Source organism: Kryptolebias marmoratus, linkage group LG21 (genome assembly GCF_001649575.2).
Source record: "Kryptolebias marmoratus isolate JLee-2015 linkage group LG21, ASM164957v2, whole genome shotgun sequence".
Taxonomy (NCBI): domain Eukaryota; kingdom Metazoa; phylum Chordata; class Actinopteri; order Cyprinodontiformes; family Rivulidae; genus Kryptolebias; species Kryptolebias marmoratus.
Window position 1 is genome coordinate 13,212,679 of NC_051450.1, and position 20,918 is coordinate 13,233,596.

At 41.6% G+C, this 20,918-nt stretch overlaps 1 protein-coding gene across 3 annotated transcripts in view; it reads right to left on the minus strand.

Moving 5' to 3' along the window:
- pou6f2 (POU class 6 homeobox 2) overlaps window positions 1-20,918 on the minus strand; it is a 69,953-nt gene that overhangs the window by 9,873 nt on the left and 39,162 nt on the right. For all 3 annotated transcript variants that reach the window (XM_025003868.2, XM_025003870.2, XM_037973224.1), the window contains 3 exons: window positions 18,234-18,538; window positions 6,899-7,036; window positions 1,105-1,314 (listed from right to left, as the gene is read on the minus strand). In XM_025003868.2, coding sequence (XP_024859636.1) covers window positions 1,105-1,314; window positions 6,899-7,036; window positions 18,234-18,538 — 653 coding nt within the window. The remainder of the gene's footprint in view (window positions 1-1,104; window positions 1,315-6,898; window positions 7,037-18,233; window positions 18,539-20,918) is intronic.

The window sequence follows — 20,918 nt, forward strand, 5'->3', positions numbered from 1 at the left end:
GTGGCATGTGTTTGTTTGGATGGTGGTGTTGGATTGGGGGGGGGGGTGTCAACAGCGATGCACACACTGTCAGGACTGTTGACAGGCTCGGAGAATTATCTAGCTTCACTGGAAATATTCCAGACTGCAGACTCTGACAACCGTAAATTATGCCCGTGGAACAATGTGCACACGCGGGCTTTGAAGTGGAGACACAAGCATAAACATTATTACAAATGCATTAATTCATTCAAGAGTATGATCTGCTGGTTCGGGTGCCACAATTAGGTGTCCATCTCCAGACAGAGTTCATCCATGCTGCACTGCAGAGGCCTTCAGAGTGAACTTTTACCATGTAATTCTGCTCTGACATCTTCATTATCAAGTCAATACCATTTTCAATGTGCATGTGTCAGTGTGCTCTGCACTTTTGCATCATATAGATCAACATATTGGGAGGTGAAGATGCTTGTGCTACTTACAGTTTGAACACAATACAGGTGCACAAAAGCATAAAAACCTCAAGTGCTTTCTGTTTTGTCCTTTAAATCAAAACAAAATACTTCTTGTTTGGGTCAGAAAGGACAAATCACAAGTGTGGAGAGTACGACTGAAAGAGGAGAGGATGAGGAGAGAGCGAAACAGAAAGAAATGGAAAACAGAGGCAGGGAGGTTTGAGTTTTAAGTGAGGTGATGAAAAGCGTTTGTGTGTGTGTGTGCGCGTGTGTGTGTGTACAAAATAAGAGTGGCTCCGCAGGAGTTTAGGAGTCTCGCTTAGACTTTGAAAGGTTGGCTGACAAATATGTTTCGAATATGCACAAATGTAAAAAAAACATGCAAACACACACACACATTGTGTGCACCAAAAGCTACAATTTGTGAGTTGAATGATGCAAATGAGCTGAAGATTTGAAGTGGGGAACAAAATGAGGTGTTTAGCAGGAAAATACGACTTTGTAAATAAACAGGACTCCAGTCTGACTCCACTAGGTGTTGCTCATTCACAGTTTTAAAAACTTGCCCTTGATCAGTTTTGGAGCCAGAGATTAAAAACGTAATAAGCTGCTCCACAGGAGATCTGCCTTTATAAGTGTGAGTGTGTTCGTACATGCGCATATACGTTACCTGCTGTCCAGGCTTGATTGGTGACAGCGTGATTCCCTGGGTGTTGATGACAGGCAGGATCTGATTGCCGATCACCGTGGCGATGATCTGGCCTTGAGCGTTGGTCAGAAGCTGAGGTGTAATTGGCTGTACCTGCAGCGCTGGGTTGCCTCCCCCAGAGTGGCTGGAGGGCCCTGCAGAGTTGGGCATCAGTGGAATTGTTCCAATTATCTACAAAGGGGGCAGAGCGGAGACAAAATCAGCTGGGTGGTTTTAAAAAGGAGAAAAAGCAGACAGGGTAAACGCTACTGGAGGTATATGTGGAAATGAAATCTGCAGCTGGAAGTGGCTTTTTTCTTTCTCTTTGTTTAGAAGGATAGGGGTTTGCTTGTGATCAGAAATGAGGCAGATATTTACTGCGGGTCATCAGGCTAATCAGCGCGCTCTGCTTTTGAGCTAGCGTGTGTGCGATTTAGAGAGAAAAAGATGAAGAAGTGTCCACTGATCATCTGTCACTGATGTGGTTTTACAGCCAAGAGGCGAGTGAAGCCAAAGCAGACTGCTGGGAGCGCACTGGAAAGGTCAGTGCTGAATACCTGCGTGTGTGATGGTGCACACCACTGACTGTATTATCCATCACCAGGCCAAGATCGGCATGAAAGTGTGTCTGTGTTTCTGTGTGTGTTCGTGCTTAAGAGTCTTTGTCTGTCTCTGGTGTGAAGAAGTGAGTCTGTAGAGAAACACAGACCCCCTTCTCACCCGCTAACACACACACAGATGAAAAAGTGCAAAGAATGAGCAAGAAAAGAAACAATAAGAGAAAAAGAACGGCATCAGAGAGCAAGACAGGACCCTGTGTCTCTAATTCAACTCTCAGGGTCCCTCGGGTACTTCACCCTTTCTGCACCCCCCCTACCCCTTCATCCCTTGCTCTCCTCTCCTCAGTGGCTGTAATCAGGAAGGGCAGATCAAAGGGGGTGGCGGAGTGTCACTGCAACGTTTTAGCTCTCAGAGCTGCCAGAGTGTGGCCAAGAGTAGCGCTTTAGGGGGGGACTTAGTGCCTCTTCACTATGATGAAGGTTAATGTCATCTGGGGACTGGTTCTGGGCAGCTCCTGAGCAGCCGTCACCCTGGCCCCCCTGCTGGCATCACTCCTCCACCAAGCCTCATTACACCAGAGAGCAGCTCAACATGGATGAGACGCCATCATTCTAAATTCTGTTATTTGGCAACTGGGCGAAGAGCTACTTTTGCTAAAATTGCACTGTCTTGGACTCATTCTCTTTATGTTTGTATTTCGGTCCGAGGCTCTTCGCCACAGCCCAAAGCAACACAGAACTACAAACAGACTTTCCTCGCTCCCTCTCCAAGACTGTTAATGGTTTTCAGCGCAGGGTCCAGCTCCCCCTCCTCTTTCCTCATCTCCTTGACATAATGGGGAGGGATCTGTGAGAGAAAGGTGGGTCGACAATCTGTAATTCATCCCTGCCACGGCTCATTTGCTTATGTTGCTTCGCATTAGGGAAGAGATAATTTATCTCTCTCTCTGCGCCGGCTTTACAAATTCTCCGTAATGCTCTCCTGCCACTTAGCATATTTTATTGCCCTGCCTGACGCCCGTGTCTCCAGAGTCCCACTGATCCCACTTTGCATGCCATTGTGGCAGGGAACTTGTTCCGCTCAATTATTCATCATCATTGGACTAAGTGGTTGTTCTATAAGCATAATAAAGGAGCAGGCAACTGACAGCTCAGCGCTCATCCCGCCGTGTTTCCATCCGTGTTTCTACATCTGAATATCTGGGCAGATGTTTCTTGCTTGTGTCACACAGCTCCTCTACTTGTTTCAACATATTCAAGACCAGAAAAAAAAACTTTTTGATTCAACTGAAGCACTGCTACACTGCTCTAGAATCATAATGACTATACACCACTCAGTATATACAGTATACATACTCCACAAACTGATAAAAGTTGCTTCCTTTTGTAAAACCAGTAATTTTTTTTTAAGTTACCATATTTATTACACACACGGAGACTCTAATACCTCCTTGTTTTCTCTTGACCGTTATAAAGTCACCTATTCATCATTTTTAATAGGTTGGCGTTTCTCCATTTTATGAAACTGTACTGCTCAAATGTTGTTTTTAAACTGAAGGTAGTAACAAAACTGATCTTTGTCAAGGCTGTACAAGCAATAGGTATAAACCGACACGACAACACAGCAAACCTCTGAGTGGTCAGTGAGGATCACCTCCTGTGCAAATTGTCTTGTTTTATTAAGTTTAGTTGAAGACATGCACATAGGTATTTGCACTGTGCACGAGGATCAAATTTGTGTGCATGACTTATCACCACTTTCAAAAGATGCTTTGCACTAAATGTTCATCACAAACTCACTTAAAGCCAAAACCACTCAATATGTCTTTATGCTCAGCTCTTGTAAGTCTCTTTAGGTAAGTGTGTCTACGTATGTACCTTAATGAACATACACAGAAGTAGGGAAGATGTGTTTGTCTTTCTCTGTGCAGCTTCACACACTGAAGTGATGAAAATCAAACTGAAAGAAATTTTTTAAACTGGTTGTGAGATCCTGCAGATCTGTGGTACTCAACAACAAGTAGTAAGAAATGAACTCAAGCAGCTCGAGGAAATTTAATGAAGACATAAAGTCATTTTTATTTCCAAACACCTGATTCTGGGTTTCTTAAGATGCAATTTTCTAATACAACTATTTCATATACAAACAGCTTTCAGGACCCTCTCTCATTCACAGCAAAATCCATTTCCTTACTTTTTTTTTACCGTTATTTTACTTCCTGTATTTGCCTCTGCTCCAGTTCACAGCATGGCATGTGAGACGTGCCTCTCTCCATCCACCAGAACTCATTAAGATTATGCTGCTCTTGTTTCCACAGAAATGTCATCTCATCTCTCCAGCCAGGGCAATCTGTGTCTTTAGCTATGGTCGCCAGGCAATATCTCTGCCCATTTTCACTCCTCCACTGTTCATGCGGTGAATTAAGATCCGAAGGGGGGGGGGGGTGTTTGGGAAGTCTGTACTTGTGTCAACACACAAGTACAGACCCCTGTTGGAAGCTTTAAATTGCTTTAAAATTCAGAGCAAATTAAAGATTAAAACAGCAGCCTCACAATGGTGCTAAAAAAATCCCCTTGATTTCAATTTTTTATTCTTTATAGAGGCAATAAATTGTGAAACACGAGTATCACCTTTTTCTTCTCATATACAAAAAAAGATTCATTCATCCACTTAGATTATTATCTCTGCTCGCTGAAACAATTTAAGTGGCTGTTTTTATGCATTTTTCACTCTTTTGCCTTCAGCAGATAGCAATAATGTTTTTGGCTGTGTGTGCTTTTCTGTGTCTGTTGTGTTAGCAAAATATCTTGTGACCTGCTTGGTGAATGTTAATGAAACTAATGGATCTGGTTTTATAGCTAATTACCTTTTGGAGTCAACTCAATTCAAGATGGTCACTGCAGCTAATTGACATTAGCAAACACATAAATGCCCATGAGTCAGTTTTACAGATATTGAGCTAAAATGTGGTGAGGCATTAGCTGAGAGTCATCCTCAACACATACTTGGAGCTCTAACAGATCCTGCAAGATTTCACAATATCGCACGAGATCAGGGTTTGACCAAAACAGCTATCACTCCGTCCCTTCTCATCATGACATGATCTTTTTTTAACACTCTGGAATAAAAGGCAGCGGGCGATTTATATTATAGATTCAACGGCTTTTAGATGTTTGAAGGTTGTTGGGACAAAACAACTAACCAGCAAACTTGTAGCGAATCAACAGATTCATTGATAAAGAAAATAATTGATGTTTGCAGCTCTGCAGTACAATTAGAAGGTCAATATGAGTTTACACAGTGTTTTCACTTGATCTAAGGGCTGGAGGCTTCCGTCGATACAGAGAGCTTTGCTTGTTTTGTAGTTCGGCTTCACCTGCTTTCTGGGCCAGCTCACTTTGCTTTTTACAGAGAGTGTGAACTTTACCTGTTGCTTTCCCCATTTGCTCAAGCATTATTTGTCCAAAAGGCTCAAGGTCTTACTAAAGGTTTGGAATGCTAAAATAAATAGGAAGGGCAGATATTTATGCACAAAGCGGAGCCATCAAAGGCTAGCCCCCTTTCAGAACGCACAGTTTAAGAGAGGAAATAGAAAATTAACATCTCTGTAGCCAGTATAGAACTAATTACATATTTAATCTGAAGGAAAAGTTGGAATTGAAGAGAAGATGTTAGCAAAAATGTGTGATTTGTAAAGAAGAAGAAAAAAAAACTTCTTAGGAGTGAGAGTGACTTAATAATTGTGGCTTTTATCCACAGCCTTAATCACTGTTGTAGAGGCAGTGAGGATAAAAGAGCCTCATTGATTTTCCCTGGAGAATAAAAAAGCTCGAGCCAATATAATTAAGGTTTAAAAACTGAACTCCAAAGGCCAATCAGACTTGACACTTTTCAAGGTTCTCAAAGCTCTGGCTTGTAAAAAGGTCTTTTGACAGAACTGTGAAGAAAAATTAAGATAACCAAAGAGAGTAGGCCATGTTTTAAATTCAAAAGAAAGGTGACTGTTTAAAGATTGTCCCTTAAACTGTAATCAAACACTACCTTGACTGAATAAAATCACCCACAAAGTAAGAGCAAAGCCAAAATTTGTGTGTTTGTTGGACCCCCTGGACTTCTATGAGTTATGTATTAGTCTGTGTAATATCCTCTGTGTTTGGGGGGAGGGAGGGGCAGGACTTTTTGATATGGGGATGCATATTTCAGAGTCCTCTGTCTGAATAATGCAGTAGAATAATGAGGTGGGGAGCAAAGGCTGTACCCCAGGGCTTTGACCATCTCTATGACCTGATTATGTCAGGAAGTGTCAGCCACCAAGATGCTACAAAAGCACAGAGCATCCCGTCAAGTCCATATCCTCAGTGATCTGTTCCCAGCGCTCCAGGCACCTTGTGAGACAGGAAAGTCCATACTGTCTCATTAGCAATGTTTAGGATCAACCTCTCCTTTCTGGACAACACTTTTCTGCATACGGTGAAGCATGGTCAAACCAGTGAATGCAACTCTGAGAGGTCATATTTAAATGCATGCAGTTTAAATCTGTTTCAACCTTAATTGTCTCCAATTATTTCAGTGTCATTAAGTTTTTGTGAAGTAAAAAAATATGAGGACAATACAGGCACAAGACAAAACGGGGGTTAATGTAAATAAAACAAAGTAGATCCAAAAGGGCATAATGTCCACACAATCCTCCTTTAATATGTGCTGTGTGCACCTGAGATAAGATGATTCATTAGATAGAGCCTCACAATGACAAGCATCATCGTTCAAGCCTCTGGCTACTGATGGAACAATTCTGCAGCCACCCTTAAATATGACAAGGTCAGCGTTTTACTCCGAAAGGCGCATACGGATAAGAGAGGGAAGGGTTTGTTTATTCCCAAAATGCCTAATATATGGTGGGGTGGCTGCTGGACTGGAGACAAACAGCTTAAAGGCCTTACCACGAGAAATCTATGTGAAAAGATCAGAAATACCATAAAATGGTTTATTTTCAGCTGTACAATACTGTAGGACATGATAGATGACAGAGTAAGATCTTTTAGGGGCTGGTTACCAAGGTAACTGTTTTCTTTCTGTATCATTTGGTTACTTTAGTTTATTTGTTTGTTAAACAAGGGCGATGTAGATTAATGAAAACTACAGTATATGCACCAGATTCAGTAGAAAGTGTAAAAGTGATCAATCAGTCAGCTGGTATCTTGTGTCCCACACTCACCTGTCCTTGTGCATTGGTGACAAGCTGCCCGGTGGCCCCTTGCAGGTTTGAGAGGGTGTTGCCAAACACCTGAGAGCCAGCAATGGACCCCATGGCTGCTGCTGCTGCTACTGCTGCCTGGCTGGCCAGAGGGTTCAGCTGCAGAGGGCAAAGACATCATTTGTCAAAACGAGTGCAGATATATAGAGCACAATGCAAAGTCCTGAAGAAGACAACACTTTGTGCTTTTGTCTTGTTGCTTGGGACAGTGGAGGATAACTGCAGTGAGGTCTGCAGAGTAAGGGCTGTGCAGTTTATCAAACATTTCCCAAAGGTTTGTGCTCCTGGGCGCAGTGGGAGGCTAGAGGTTAGGGAGGAGCAGTGAAAACTGGAGGGAGGCTGTGAATAAGTGGTCATTTTACCACTCTAAGTGCTTTCTCTGGCCCCTGGGGCTCCCTATGGGCCGAGTTCAGTCTTTCGACCCACAGCAATGGCCCACCCGCTCCCTGCTCTTACAATAGAGCCAGGCAGCATAGCTATGCATCACTATATCGTCAGTCGCCTCCATACACTTCGACTAAGAACTCCTCCTGCGTCAGGAGACTCTAACAGAGTGATACTGTTGAGGCAGAGGAAGGTTAAAATGACCATCTGTACGCGGATGTAATGGACTCATCTGGTTTGGCCTGTGGTTGTGAAAAGAAGCTCCCTGCATCGAGGAGAGGTTGTAGAGCCCCGCCACAGTGCTGTGATTACCCATATAAATCAAGCTAACCACTTATTAGGGGGCTGAAAATGCACTGCTGATTTGGTTGTACTGCAGCAGAGCAAAGTCTTATTAGGCTGAGTAAGTAGATCAAAGAGCTAGAGGAGAACGGAAACCTCCCGATTACTCAATAGAAAAGAGAAATAATAGAAGCACTGCTCAGAAACCGGCTGCTTTCTCCCTGCTACTTATACTGTTTGCCTACTTAACTCAAAGTAGATGACTGAACTTAAAGGAGACGTTAAATAGAAGACCTAAAATAGAATTTGCTGCAGCAGAAAGTCTTTTTTGAAAAAACAAAAAAACAAAAAAACAACAACTTCGTCACACTTTCAGTACTCTGCTGAGAATTCAGCTTTTGTTCATGTGAGAACATCCAGCTGCCATATTTTTTTAACTTATCCCACCACCATATATTATTACACTTTCTGAAATCAAATGATGAAAAAATGCCACCGAGCGATCAATACTTTTTCATTGACAGTAAAGGTTAAGCACATTAAGAATGACACTGCATTTGTCTTATGAAATCATATTTCATGTTGGTGGCCTCAAATTGGCCATGATTGATATTGCCTCCTCTCGTCTGAAAGTCATCCAGTTTTTCCTCGATAATCGCAAGATTGTCTTTTATGTGTTCAGCGGTCAGCCTCTGGGAGCCGTGAACATTTGAAATGCTGAAAAAGGCTTGATTTTGACTGTTTTGATGAGCAAAGACTTAAAAAAAAATTTGAGGTACAGCTTTTGAAACTAGTAGTAAAACAGTAATTAATCTTACTTGAGTTTAAAATGGTACTTTGCTCATTGGTGACATAATACAACATAATGCAAATACTGCGGCCATTTTGTATCATTTTTAAGATTTATAGGTGATCTAATTTCACAGTATTTAGAGTTCTTGTTGTGTATTACATCCCAGAGGGACACAGCTGCCAAAAACATGATTTAAATGATCTGACATATTTGCCACACTGTGATGTTTGTATATTTATAGTCAAGTAATTTACTTAATAATAGCCTGAGTATGTACAACTTTTAAATATATGTTTTAATTCTAGCAGCCAAAAAGTACTTTTAAAGGAAGCGTTTAAAAGAAAAGAAATTTGGAAATGGCAGAAATAATTGCTTACTTTTGCCTCTAGTCGAAAAGGAATGCAACTTCTTATTATTTGAAAAGGTTTTTTAAAAGCATAAATTAAAGTTTTGGACATGAAAGCTGGACATCTCCACCTGCAGCATGCAGTGGAGCTGATCTGAACACATCAATACCAATTTTTTCAGTGTAATATTATAATTTGCATCATCCTCGTTGACAACAGTGATAATTTCATACTAAACAAAATATGATGTGACTGACTGGCGCAAAAGCTGAATATTGATTATCAGCCAGAAACTGAAACTCAGCACATGATATACCTGCTCTTCTGCGTGAGGAAGAAATAAAAGCCACCGTGATAGTTTAGGAGAGACTGGCAGAGAATATAAAATGCTGACTTCAGGGGCCATGTTAGTAAAAACACTGTAGGTGTTGTGATAGTGGAAGGAAAGCCAACACGGTCAGTTAAGCAGAGTTAAACAGAGGCCACAGATCAACACAGAGATAATGTGATCTGCTCAGGCGAGCACAGCCAGAGTCTCTGTGAAAAACTGCTGCGCTTCGTGTCATTGTGTGAGTGATAGGTTGCTGGAGAAGCCTTCAGATTTATTCGAAATATTATTATCAAGTTTCATTTGATGATAGCCCTTCCAGATGGTATGTTATTCTGGTAAATCTAGGTGAAAAAGAGAGTTGGCTTTATTGCCGAATCTCTGCCACAGCATAATATGGATAGCAGGTGGAAGGATAGGCAGGAATAAGGAGAGGCAAAGCTGCGCTCAACACCTAAACAGGTGATTTTCCGCCACGGTGACTCCTCTCAACACCTCGGCAGGAGGCACAAAATGACAGACCTGGCCTAGTATTTGCACTGATTGCATGTGTTGGAGGAGATAAACAGTGATCTTCCAGTTTGTAGAGCCTGCATGTTAACTATTGTGTTTTTCATTCACCATAAAAAGGGCGTCAAGAGGATTTTTGGCAGCTCAGATCTTTTTCAACAACCCTTTAACCGTTAAGATAACACAAATAGTAGAAGTAACTAAAGTCATTTTGTTTGTATAAGAATAAATATTTGCAACTTTAAAGTAAATTTCAAGCCAGAAGCAAATTTTACCACTGCCCGAGCTTCCATTATATTATGTGACATGATTTTGCCACTTTTGACTCCTTCCAACTGCTTTCACTCTTCCACTATCCAAGTTTAATATAGCCAAATATACCGGGCTACAAGGGGATCAGCAAACATAAAATAAATGTCTGACAAGAAAAAAAAGCCTGAAAATTGTTAAAAACTAAAGGTGAGGGAATTTAAACTCCGCCAGGCTCTCCGTCGCTGTTTGACCATGAGGGTCACGAGGTGCAGCAACCCATGAAATCTCAGGAATAGAGGGGAGAAAAGCAGTGTCCCAGCAAACCATAGAGAAATCCCTGCAAACTAAAACCGTCTGACACAAACTAAATGGAGATTATTCTCGGTTGTGCTCTTTTCATGTGTCCGTTCAGAACTTAATTGCTTTTTTTTCTGGGGCCAAAAAAGAGCAAAAATAAATGGAGACGAGGTGCAAATGCTCACAGGGGGGTTCAGTTTGTCAGTGGTCCGGGTTTAGAGTTGAGTAAAGCTTATTTTCTGCTCATTTTTAAGTCAACAGAATTAAAGCTTCATCTGATCTAAGGCAGAAAATGGTAAAAGCTATATAAAAAAAAGAAAAGCAGTTATAGAAAATGTTCTGTTAAACAAAAGTACAAGTAATTGTGATCACAGGTAGAACCAAGTTCTGATAGAGGGCTGTATTTGGAGAAGTATAAGATGAGGCAAAGCTTTACTTGTCAAAACTGTGTCAAAGAGGACCCAACAGGGTAAATTAACAGTCAATACCACTCTTGTTTCTGGATAAGAGGAATGTCTTTTATCTGGAACAACATGGAAGCTTCCTGCGACCATCCCAGCCCACCCTCTCTGCCTCCTCCCTGCTTTTTTCCAACTCTGGAGTGAATGTAATCAGCTGTGACATGAGAAAACACGTTCTCTGTCTGTCAGAACTCTGCTAGTCCTCTGCTGACAGTCCTCTGCTGACTCTCCTCCTCCTCTTCTAAAACGACTTCCCCTCCCTGCACCTAACTGCCTCCCCCTCCCCACATCCTCTGTGCTTATGAACATCAAAAAACCATTAGGCCCTCGAAAACACCTCTGGTCCCTTGGTTGGTGGGGCTTCACACCGCAGTTGTGCACTCTGAGCCCCGTGAGCTCTGACTATTGCTCACCGATGGGCCTCAGCTCCAGACGTTGTGAAAAATAAAATAAAAAAAGAGCCATTCTTGAGGAAAAATATTGTGAAGTGAAAGACAGATAGAACAACTGGGGCAGATAACACCCGGTGAAATACAATAAAGCTGCATCGGGTGACAGTTGGACATTGCAATTGCTAAAGGCAGCAGAGGGATGGGACGGCAGAGGGTGTGGAAGTGGAGGTGGCTGAGGCGGCATGTCAGGTGCTAATGGAGTGATGTCATACGAAACTCCAGAATGACAGCTAGTTAACTGAGGAGGTTTGGCTGATCAAATAAAATGCATTAAGTCCAGGAAATGGCCATCGTGGGCAGTCTCAGAAATGGCCACATCTAATGAGGCAAAATGCAAATGAAGAACGAAAAGAGTCATGAAAACGCTTAAACTAACTATAAAGGGATGATGGAGTGTGGGACAGTGGCCGTCAATCTCTTCGCTCATTACCTTCATGTGAAATTAAGAGCGGCTTTAATCATTACATAAAATCTGCTCCAGCCCATTCATTGATAATTGTAAGGAAGAGCAGTTCAGAGCGGGTTCTTTATCATCAATCACAGCTGCAGTATAGTTCCTCTGCTTAGAGAACACTGCGAGTAAAAATATAAGTTATACTACAATCTTTTTACACTATTCTCTTACAGAGGGATGATCTATAATATTTAGCTGTTTCCAGATTGTATTAAATCTGAAACTACTTGGTGATTAAGTATCTACAGAAAAGTGCTGACCATTTCAACCTCGTGAAGTGACATATTTGGTGCAGTTATTTTTGTACTACGTTCGTGCTGGGTTGGAAATCATGGCAGCAACCAGTGTTGCAGTAAATCTACTGCCCCAGCTATGATTATAAAGTAGATAAGTTTTTAGTAGCAGTGAGAAAAATGATAAAATAAAAATCAGTGGAGTCTGGAGATCAAACTGTGGGGAAAATATGAGGTGTAATAAGATTATGGCATATAAACAAAAGACTTTTTTCAGCCTCTGGATGATTATTATTTCAAATATTCAATATGTGATAAAATGTACACCTTATTTCAACTGGGCTGATTACATCCCATTCCTTTTCATTTAGGTGGAAATGGCATCTCTTTTCACTCTGCTGTTGTTTGACATATAAATATAGCATTTGAATGACTTTAATATCCTCCTAATCAATGTCCAGTGATCTTTTGATGTCCTCAATTCAATATAGGAAGGGTCATCCATGCCGCAGCTTTATAAACACAATAAAGGTAAATGATTACTCCCCTCTGTGGTGTCCAAAAATACAGCCGGTAATGAAGAGAAATGGTGGAGTTTGAGGAGGAGCCCTGTCATGTGTCATTGGCCAACTCCAAGCCTTAAGATTAATCATAAAAGAGGGGCTCTGTGGCTAAGACATGGTCACCCTTGATCGATAAATCCACCACCCTCCCCTCCCTCCTCCTGCGCCTCTCTGCTTCATTGTCTTTCTCACTTTTTCTCCAAAAAACACGGCAGCATTTGGCGCAAGCTAAATCAGCATATAAAGGAAAGATGAATTGATGAAATGCAAAGCCACATTTTTATTGATTACTTCAGTTTTGTCTTCAAAGACTTCTCGATTTGAGGAGCTGACTTTGGAGAAAAAAAACAACAACACTTTTTTTGCATTTTGGGTCTCATATTAAAACAATTTCACGTTCCAAATTATAATGAAAAAGAGCATGAAATCAATAATCGGGTAAAATATACAAAAGCCTTGTCAAAAGTACAGAGCAAAAGGAAAAAAAAAAACCCTTTTTGAAGAATTTAAGCTTACGCAGCTCAAAGTACATCACAAAATATATAGCAGATCTAGCCTGAGTTTACACAACTAAAACATGGGTATTTCTGATAATATTCTCCCGGGACCACAAATGGGACTTTTGACTTGGTCTATGAGGAGGGCATAATGTAACAACATTGCATTAAAAGGGTCTTTTTACAGCGTGGCAGTGCAGCGTGGCTGTGTTCCTTGTGTGAGCCCGGTGCTCTGTTTGCGGTCACTAATGGGCATCAGAAATTACAGGCAGTGGAATCGCGCCCCGCGGGGGGACTGGCCTCCTCAGCGGAGCGGAGCACTTAGATGGTGTCTGAAAGGCTGCTGGAGGAGAAAGGGGGGGAACTCAATGTCACAGCCCTGCCCCATAATTAAAGAAACCCTATTCCTTATCCACTGTCAGGTGAGCCCTAGCTCTGCGCTCCATCTGAGGGCTCCCATGTGGGCGTCTAATGCAAGTTGCCCCCAGTGTGCATGTGGGCTGATCGGGGGAGCTTTGGCTTTTCTGCTGGGTATCTGAGTTAGAAGCCCTCTGCCCATTTCCAGAGTAATGGAGCCAGGTTTCGAAGAATTGCAGACCTCGAAAAGTGAAGGAAATATCAAATCTGTGATGATTGAAAGCCCAACAAACCAAAGAAAGCCACAAAGTAAGTGCAAGGTGCGATGTAGGTGCAATTTTAAAAGTGGAAGTGCCCTCGCAGTTTCCCAAATGATCACAGAAATATAACAAATTTAAGTTTCTTCTTATTTAGAAATTCAAGGTTCATCGTTGGTCCTTAAGTCTGTAGATTTTCTCCCTGCCTAATCCCTCATTTGAAGTAAATAAAAGTAGTAGAGCTGTCATGGTCAGGTTGTTTTCCTCATCTAGCTCCCATGCTTTATAATTATTCATATGAAATGCGGTGCTGTTGATGGGCAACAGTCTTATTTTCTGCTTCAGTCAACAGTGCACATTTGTATTTCTAAATTGTGGAGCGCTTGTTATGTAAGGCAATTTTCTGCCTTCTTAAGAGCCAGATCTCCTGTGCATTAATAAGAGGCCGAGTTGAGCTGCTGAAGAGCTGAGGGCCTGTTCATGCTTTACACCACACAGCCACAGCAGCCTTTAAAACACACAGCTGTCACAACACAGATATATATATATATATACGTATGTCTTTAAAAGTTTTATTAGGATTGTGGGTTTTAAAGCAGGTGTTATCCTAGATAATTATAATTCTCAGGGTGTGGAAATGACTCTTTGCAACTTTTGAATCGTTTCCTAAAACAAAGTAGCACAATGTTAAAAGTAACAAGGCAAACTTTTTTTTATGAAATACTGATGCTTTAAGTCTCCATTTTAACCTCAATATATCAAATTCTTTTTCTTTTTTACAGATTTACCTTACTGATTATGCCTTTTATTAATCTTATCTCTCAAAATCACCACACAGGAAGAATTTTTATCAAGCACATCCAAAAACACATAAAATATAATATTGTAATGATGTAATTCAGGCTTTCCTCCAACAACAGATGGCAGCGTTGATTTTTGAGGCATGAAATAGATAATGGACTCTTCCCTCTCGACTTAAGTGATGACATTTCCATCGAAACAGTATGAGCCAATGTGTCTACTTCTGAGCATGCCAATTTAATTTTGATTTAATATAACACTGAATGATGGCGGCCCGTTACGCTAAATTGAATGAAGGCTGAGCTGATCCGGAAAAATCAATTAATCGGCATGCGGGGCTCATTTACTGCACATGTTATTATAATGGGAGAAACACCCTCCACCCATAAAAAAAGAGACATTTGGAGCAAATTGGACAGAGGTGATATTAACAGCCGTTGAGATGAGTAAAAGTGCACTGCAGCGAAAAACGGTGACATGAGTGTTTGACAGGGCCTCAGTTGCAGACAAAAGTAGCAGGTCTGGGATTCGAGGACAACGATGGAGCGAACAGGAGGAGGGGGAGGAGGAGGAAGGGAAACAGGAAGATGGCAAAGAGGTGAGAAAAACCAGAGAGTGCAGACAGTCAGGCCTCTGAAAGGCCGTTGTGGTTGGCAGCAGCTGACCTTGGTGACGATGGGTTTTCACCAGAGGCTTCTAATGAAGGCTGATTGCTGGGGAATAGTGAGGGAGCCAATGGAAAGAGAGGAGACAGAGGTGGGTGGGGGTAGTGAGAAAAGAGGGCAGGGAGAAAGAAAAGGATTGAGGAGAGACTTAGGTAATTGCAGCACTTGTGGGTTGAGGCCCTGCAGTCCTGTGATGTCGGGGTGCAGTGGGGAAGAAGAGAGATGTCTGTGGACACTTTGGTGGTAAATTGTGGAGCACAGGGATAGGAGGCAGCCCCCTAGGCTGTAATTACCCCTATGAGTGTGTGGATTGAGAGTGGACAGGCCCGGTGTGAGGCTTTGACAGCGATCAAGGAGACAACTGTGAAGAGGGGAGAGACAGACAGCAGAAGCCTGACAGACAAGGAAGACAGGACGCCTCCACCTCTGCCAGGCCCCCCAAAAACCAGCCAGCCAGATACCTCGCCAAGGTCAGAGGCTATTAGTGAACACACAACACGCAGGTGACAAGACAGCTATGACAAGAACAGCAGAGTTGCAGACAATGCAGGTTCTGCAGGAAGAAAGATATAATGTTGAAGAAAAAAGAGCAATAAAAGCACCGAATTAGATCAGAGGGAAAAAGAGGGATTCTGGGGCTCCACTGGATGGTGCAGCCGGGTCAGGGGGGGTTGGCAAACACACTGGAATAAGAGATTTCATAGGCTGGCCTAAGCTTCCCATTGCCATGGATCAGTATGTACTGCCTCCCCTTTCCCTGCCTGGGCTGATGTAACTCAGTGGAGTGGCAAATTACACCAGACCTACAGCTGTAGCCCGACATTATGATTAATTTGATCAGTAATTTCTCCTGTTTTTCATTTTAATCGCCGCGACCATTCTGCTGTGGCAGGTCTTTCAGATCTAATTAAGATCAATTCCGGTGTAACAGACTTGGCACGCATTTTCCCCGTCAAATCCCTAAGCTCTCCGGGCGTGGAGAAAACCTGCAGCTCTAATCAATCAACTTCCAGCAAAATCCAGCGGGCTCCTGCAATCAGCCCATTAACGCACTTAAGCAAATTTCATAATCCCCCCTCCTCCTCCTGTCTATTTGTCATCACTTTGGAGGCTATTTCAGGCAGCTACATTCTGCATTCAGTGTTTTTCTACATGTTAAGGAGCAGGAAGAGTATGGGAACCATAGAAAGGTTAATTCCTCCTCCATGTAAGCAAATTAGCTGCAGTAATCTAAAAGTTAACTATTGACTCAAGGTGACATGATCTGTTGTGGGAAGATTTGTGCTATAACAAGGATTTTAATGAGCAAGCTAATGAATTTTGTCACCCAAATTAAAACCAGAAAAACCACAAGGGATGTAATGAATGCTCAGGATTTCCTCAGCATGAGTTTACAAAGAATATCACATAGCTCCCATGAGAAGGGAATTACAATGAGACATTAATTGGAACATAATGAGTGTTTGTCTCTAAGCAGCTTGGCATTATATTTGCAGCAAATAGATGAATGGCTGAATGATTCTACTTGTCTGGATAATGACAGCAAGAAAAAAGGGTGTTATCTGTCTAATGCTCATTGTATTATGGTAATTAGGACTCCACTTTAGAGCACAAACCAGGTCCTCTGGGTAAAACATGAGAACATCCGAAACGCTCTCCTGTGTCTTTAATTACAGCATTCAAAAGGCTGACAAACAATGCACATCTGTTTCTAACTAAAACCTCTGATCAGGGAGGTTTTTTTATTACCAAACTTCTGTGAATGAACCAATAAGGAGCTCAGTGATTCTCAGACTAAAAATCCAATCACATGCCCAAAATACAGAAAGAGACGGAGACGCTGTTTAAATCCTATTGTAGCCTTGAGAAGGTGCTGAGGCCGCGGCCTGTCCTTGAGCGAGCCCCAAGCTGGGTGACACGCACTTTGACAACCTCAGCAATGACCCAAAGAAACTAAACCTTTTACGACCATTCTGCCTTTCGTGCACAACACACTCTATAATCCTATTTGATGAGGCAATATCGTAAGGATGCGCATTTGTCCTCTTAAGGGAGGTCATCATAATCACCCACGGTGTTTCTTTTAAAAGAAAACAATTTATAAAACGGTCTTAGTCAATATTAATGCTGTGAGCATGTTCTGAAATAGCAGTACACATCTGCTGGTTGCTGTACATAAGGGGAAATTAATATTAGTTCTTTGAAAACTTACCCAGAAACCGGTTTCCTGGCAAATCAAGAACTCGGAGGTTGGAATTTATTTGTGAGGTATCTGCTTTTTTAGGTCTTTCTGAGTAATCTTAATGTGCTAATTTGTTTGTTGGTCAGTTTCTTTTGTATTTGCAGTCAGGCTGGATAGTGTGTTTAGTGCGATGTAGCGGTTAGCCTTTGAAACCCATTAAATCCAAAGGCTGTTTTTCCTGCTGAGTCTCACTAGGCCGTGACAGGGCCGGAGAGGGCTGCAAGGGGAAACAAATAGCCCAACTCATCCTGGCCATAAAGAAGCTCGCACCACAACCCAATAAGGGTCTGACGCTGATGAATGTGACCAGGGACAGAAAGGCGACCCTGGCCGGTTTCCACCAGAAATGAAACCACAGGGATATAAAATAGGTTATTATGGTCACACAGTGACAGGCAGACGCACAGAAGGGCAGAGATAGATGGACAGACAAAGTGACTAAAAAGGAGGTTGAGTAGGAAGAGCAGCAAAAATTAGGGGACTGATTACGTCTGGAAAGCCTAAGGATGGATAACCTCAGAAACGGCAGGAGGACGAGGTGCATCACACGTATTTGTTGTGTGGTTTGCTGTGTTCGAGTGAATCAAGGCTTTATTAATAAGATGCAAATTCTAACAGCTCCACAGAGGAGCTGCTAGCCTCCATTTTTACATAAGGATTTGATAAATCTCTGCCAACAACAACAACAAATCTAACACTGGGTCTATAGGAGCACTGCACCTGACCAAATAACACCACCAGCAATGATACTACTCATAGGATCTCTCAGGCTTTTGATTTTTCTTTTGAACAACATATCGAGTTTTTGCAGCTAACATTAAAATAAATATCATGATTCTTTACGGTTGTGGTAATGTCAGTCAAACAGTATAAATAAAAAAATGTACTAACGAGCAAAGGTAGATGGTTATATTGGAAGCTTTATATAACTGTGTAGTGGCGGCATTAAAATATCTGAAAGTATGAATATTATATATTTCCATCTGTAACAATAAACTTTTAGAAATGTAAATATTTCTTCAGGGAGAGATGATTTATGCACATCACAGTCAGTCCCAGGAGATGGTTCAGAATTGGCATCATGCTGGATGACTGTGACACATCTGAGCTCGAGGACTCACCGGCAGAGGCACGGGAGGGGTGACAGGAGAGGGAAGGCTGCGAGCTGGCGACTGGTTCGGCCGATGCGGCGGGGACTGCTGCGGCTGTCCGGAGGTGGAGGAGCAGGTGGAACCCGGAGATGGCACAGAGGTCTGCTGCTGACTGGGTGGGGTCATGTGGTGTTGGGACGGCAGCTGGTTCTGGGCGTGAGAGTGGGTTTGTTGCTGATGGTGCTGCTGCTGCTGCTGTTGCTGCTGGTGGTGGTGCTGCTGCATTTGCTGGAGCTGCTGCAGGTGCTGGAGCTGGGAGTTCAGTGATGAGGTAGCTGTTGATGAAAGAGCAGCTGGTTGATTCTTTTTTGTCAGACTTTAACTCTCACACGTACAGAAAAACAAACACAAATAAGCTTTTGAGTGACAATCTGACAACAAGTGCTTTAGCACATAAAAAGGAAGTCCTCATTATTTGGAGAATATTCTAACACTTCAGACAGAAAAACATGCTCACACGGAGGTGTGGACGGAACAAAGTGAACAGTGAGAGACACATGTAAATTGCACAGAGCCACAACAAGATCCTCCAGGGTTTTTAGGCTACATGATAGAGTCAGTGAATTTAATTTAGCAAGTTGGAGGACAAAGCTATCTAGCCTGACTGATATAACTGCTCTCTCTGGAGCCAAAAGTCATCATTGTTACTAGGAGAATGACAGAATCTTTGCTTTAATGGCCTAAAATCTCATAAGAAAGACACATCCATCTTCTCAGGAAGAAATCAGAAATAAGCCCATTAACTAATTGGATCCAATAATGGCATGCCATCAGAAACTAATTTCTACATCTAAACTGCTTTTAAAGAAAAAAAAAAACTGTTAGCACTCAAAAGCTACATCTCTTAATATCTCTAAAACGCCGGAATGTACTTCTACATGTAAAATTTAATAAAATCAAAAACCTCTTGGTGACGATGTTCTTCAACCTCAAGGTCATTTTTTATGGTAGTTAATGAAACACATCTGAATGCAAAAATTGATACATTTTCAATAAAATCAAGTAAATTCTGTTTGAATGTCAGAAGAGCCATCTCAAAACAAAAACCCTGCTTGCACTCAAGGTTTCAGTTGCTAATTAATAAAAGAAAAATTGAGAAAAAACCCAACTAATCCAATGTGACCTTCATGCCACCTCTTCTAGAAAAAAAAAGAGCACATAGTTCCCAAACTGATATTAAAGTTAAACGTATATAATCATACTTGTGTACACACTTAAATGTTTTGGTTGCTTTACTTTAACAAACAAGAAAATCCAGTTTAATTCTGTGATATTAATTCACACTACAGTATCTTTTATCTGAACTAAATACAAAAAAATCTGTAATTTCCTCCCTTTATTTTGTTAAAATCCCTTAAAGAAACAAATCTTTTTCTAATCATGTTTCTAGCAATAAACCGAAGCAAAAATGCAAAGCAATAGCACAAGAAGTCTTGCAAAAGTAAATTTCTTTGTTTTGCTTGGAGAAAATAAGCCTGTTTTCCTTGACTTATAAGAAGTTGAAGATTTACGGAAACAAATGAAAATGAGAACTTGTCAAAATTAATATCCAAAACTGATCAAACACTTTTTTTTTACATTCCTTAATGCCTTTAAAGCATCACAACCAAGCCTCTAATTCAGTTTATTATTGAAATAAAAGCACTCCACCTCTCCCACAGTGAAAGTAAAGAAAGTGGGTAAAGCAAAAAGATGGATGGATTAAAAAAAAAAGAAGAAGCTGAACAGACATTGGTTCGGAAAAGTGCTTGTGAACATTTATTGATAAAGCAGCCCTGTAACTGTGAACAATGCATAGACATGCTTGCATACATACAGAATCAATGCACTTAAATAATTTAAGTAAGCTTGTCTCATAAAAGATAAATAAAACATCAGAGGAGACGTGTCTTTGATTAGTGGGGTCACTTCTGCTCCACGACAGGCGGGGGATGAACATTTGATGAAGATCAGATCAACCTCTTCTTTTCCTCACTGCAGCGCAGCCAAAGGAAGCCGGCATCTCTTGGCCAGTAAACAGCGCACTTTTATATTTCTTCTACCTCCTGACACATTGACACCTCTCTCACACCCCCACCATGAATTATATATTAACTGTGCAAACGGCAAGAGTCCAATTCGCATTTGAAATGTTGGGGCAAGTTGTCTTGCTATGGCTCTGAGCCCCTGACAGGACTGGCTCTTTTTCCTTTGCAACTTCGCAATGACAAAATGTTGAACCCTATTTAAAGATGGTATAAAAGGCAGCGAAGATGGAGAAAACAAAAGGGGGTAAAATGAGATTTCTGTCAGAAAATTATTGAAACCAGACGGAGATCAAAGACGATTGAAGAATTTCCTCCGGCACCAACCATTACGCCGAGGAACAAGAGGCACAACAAAAGAATATGAGGCAAAAGAAAACAAATACAGAGGGAATATGGAAGAAGCCCCATGTGGCCTTATTATAAGGGCTACACTACAGGTAACTATATTCTTTAACAGCAGTGCTTTATAAATTCTGTCATCTTGTTAAGACTGTCAGGACCACTGACCCTCCATTCCTTTCTAACTGGGCAACTGGCATTCTGAAACTCATTCTTTTAACCACAGTTGTCTGATTGCTCTGGTTGAGCACATAATCCAAACAGCTTGTCTCAGCTAATTGTTTGTGCT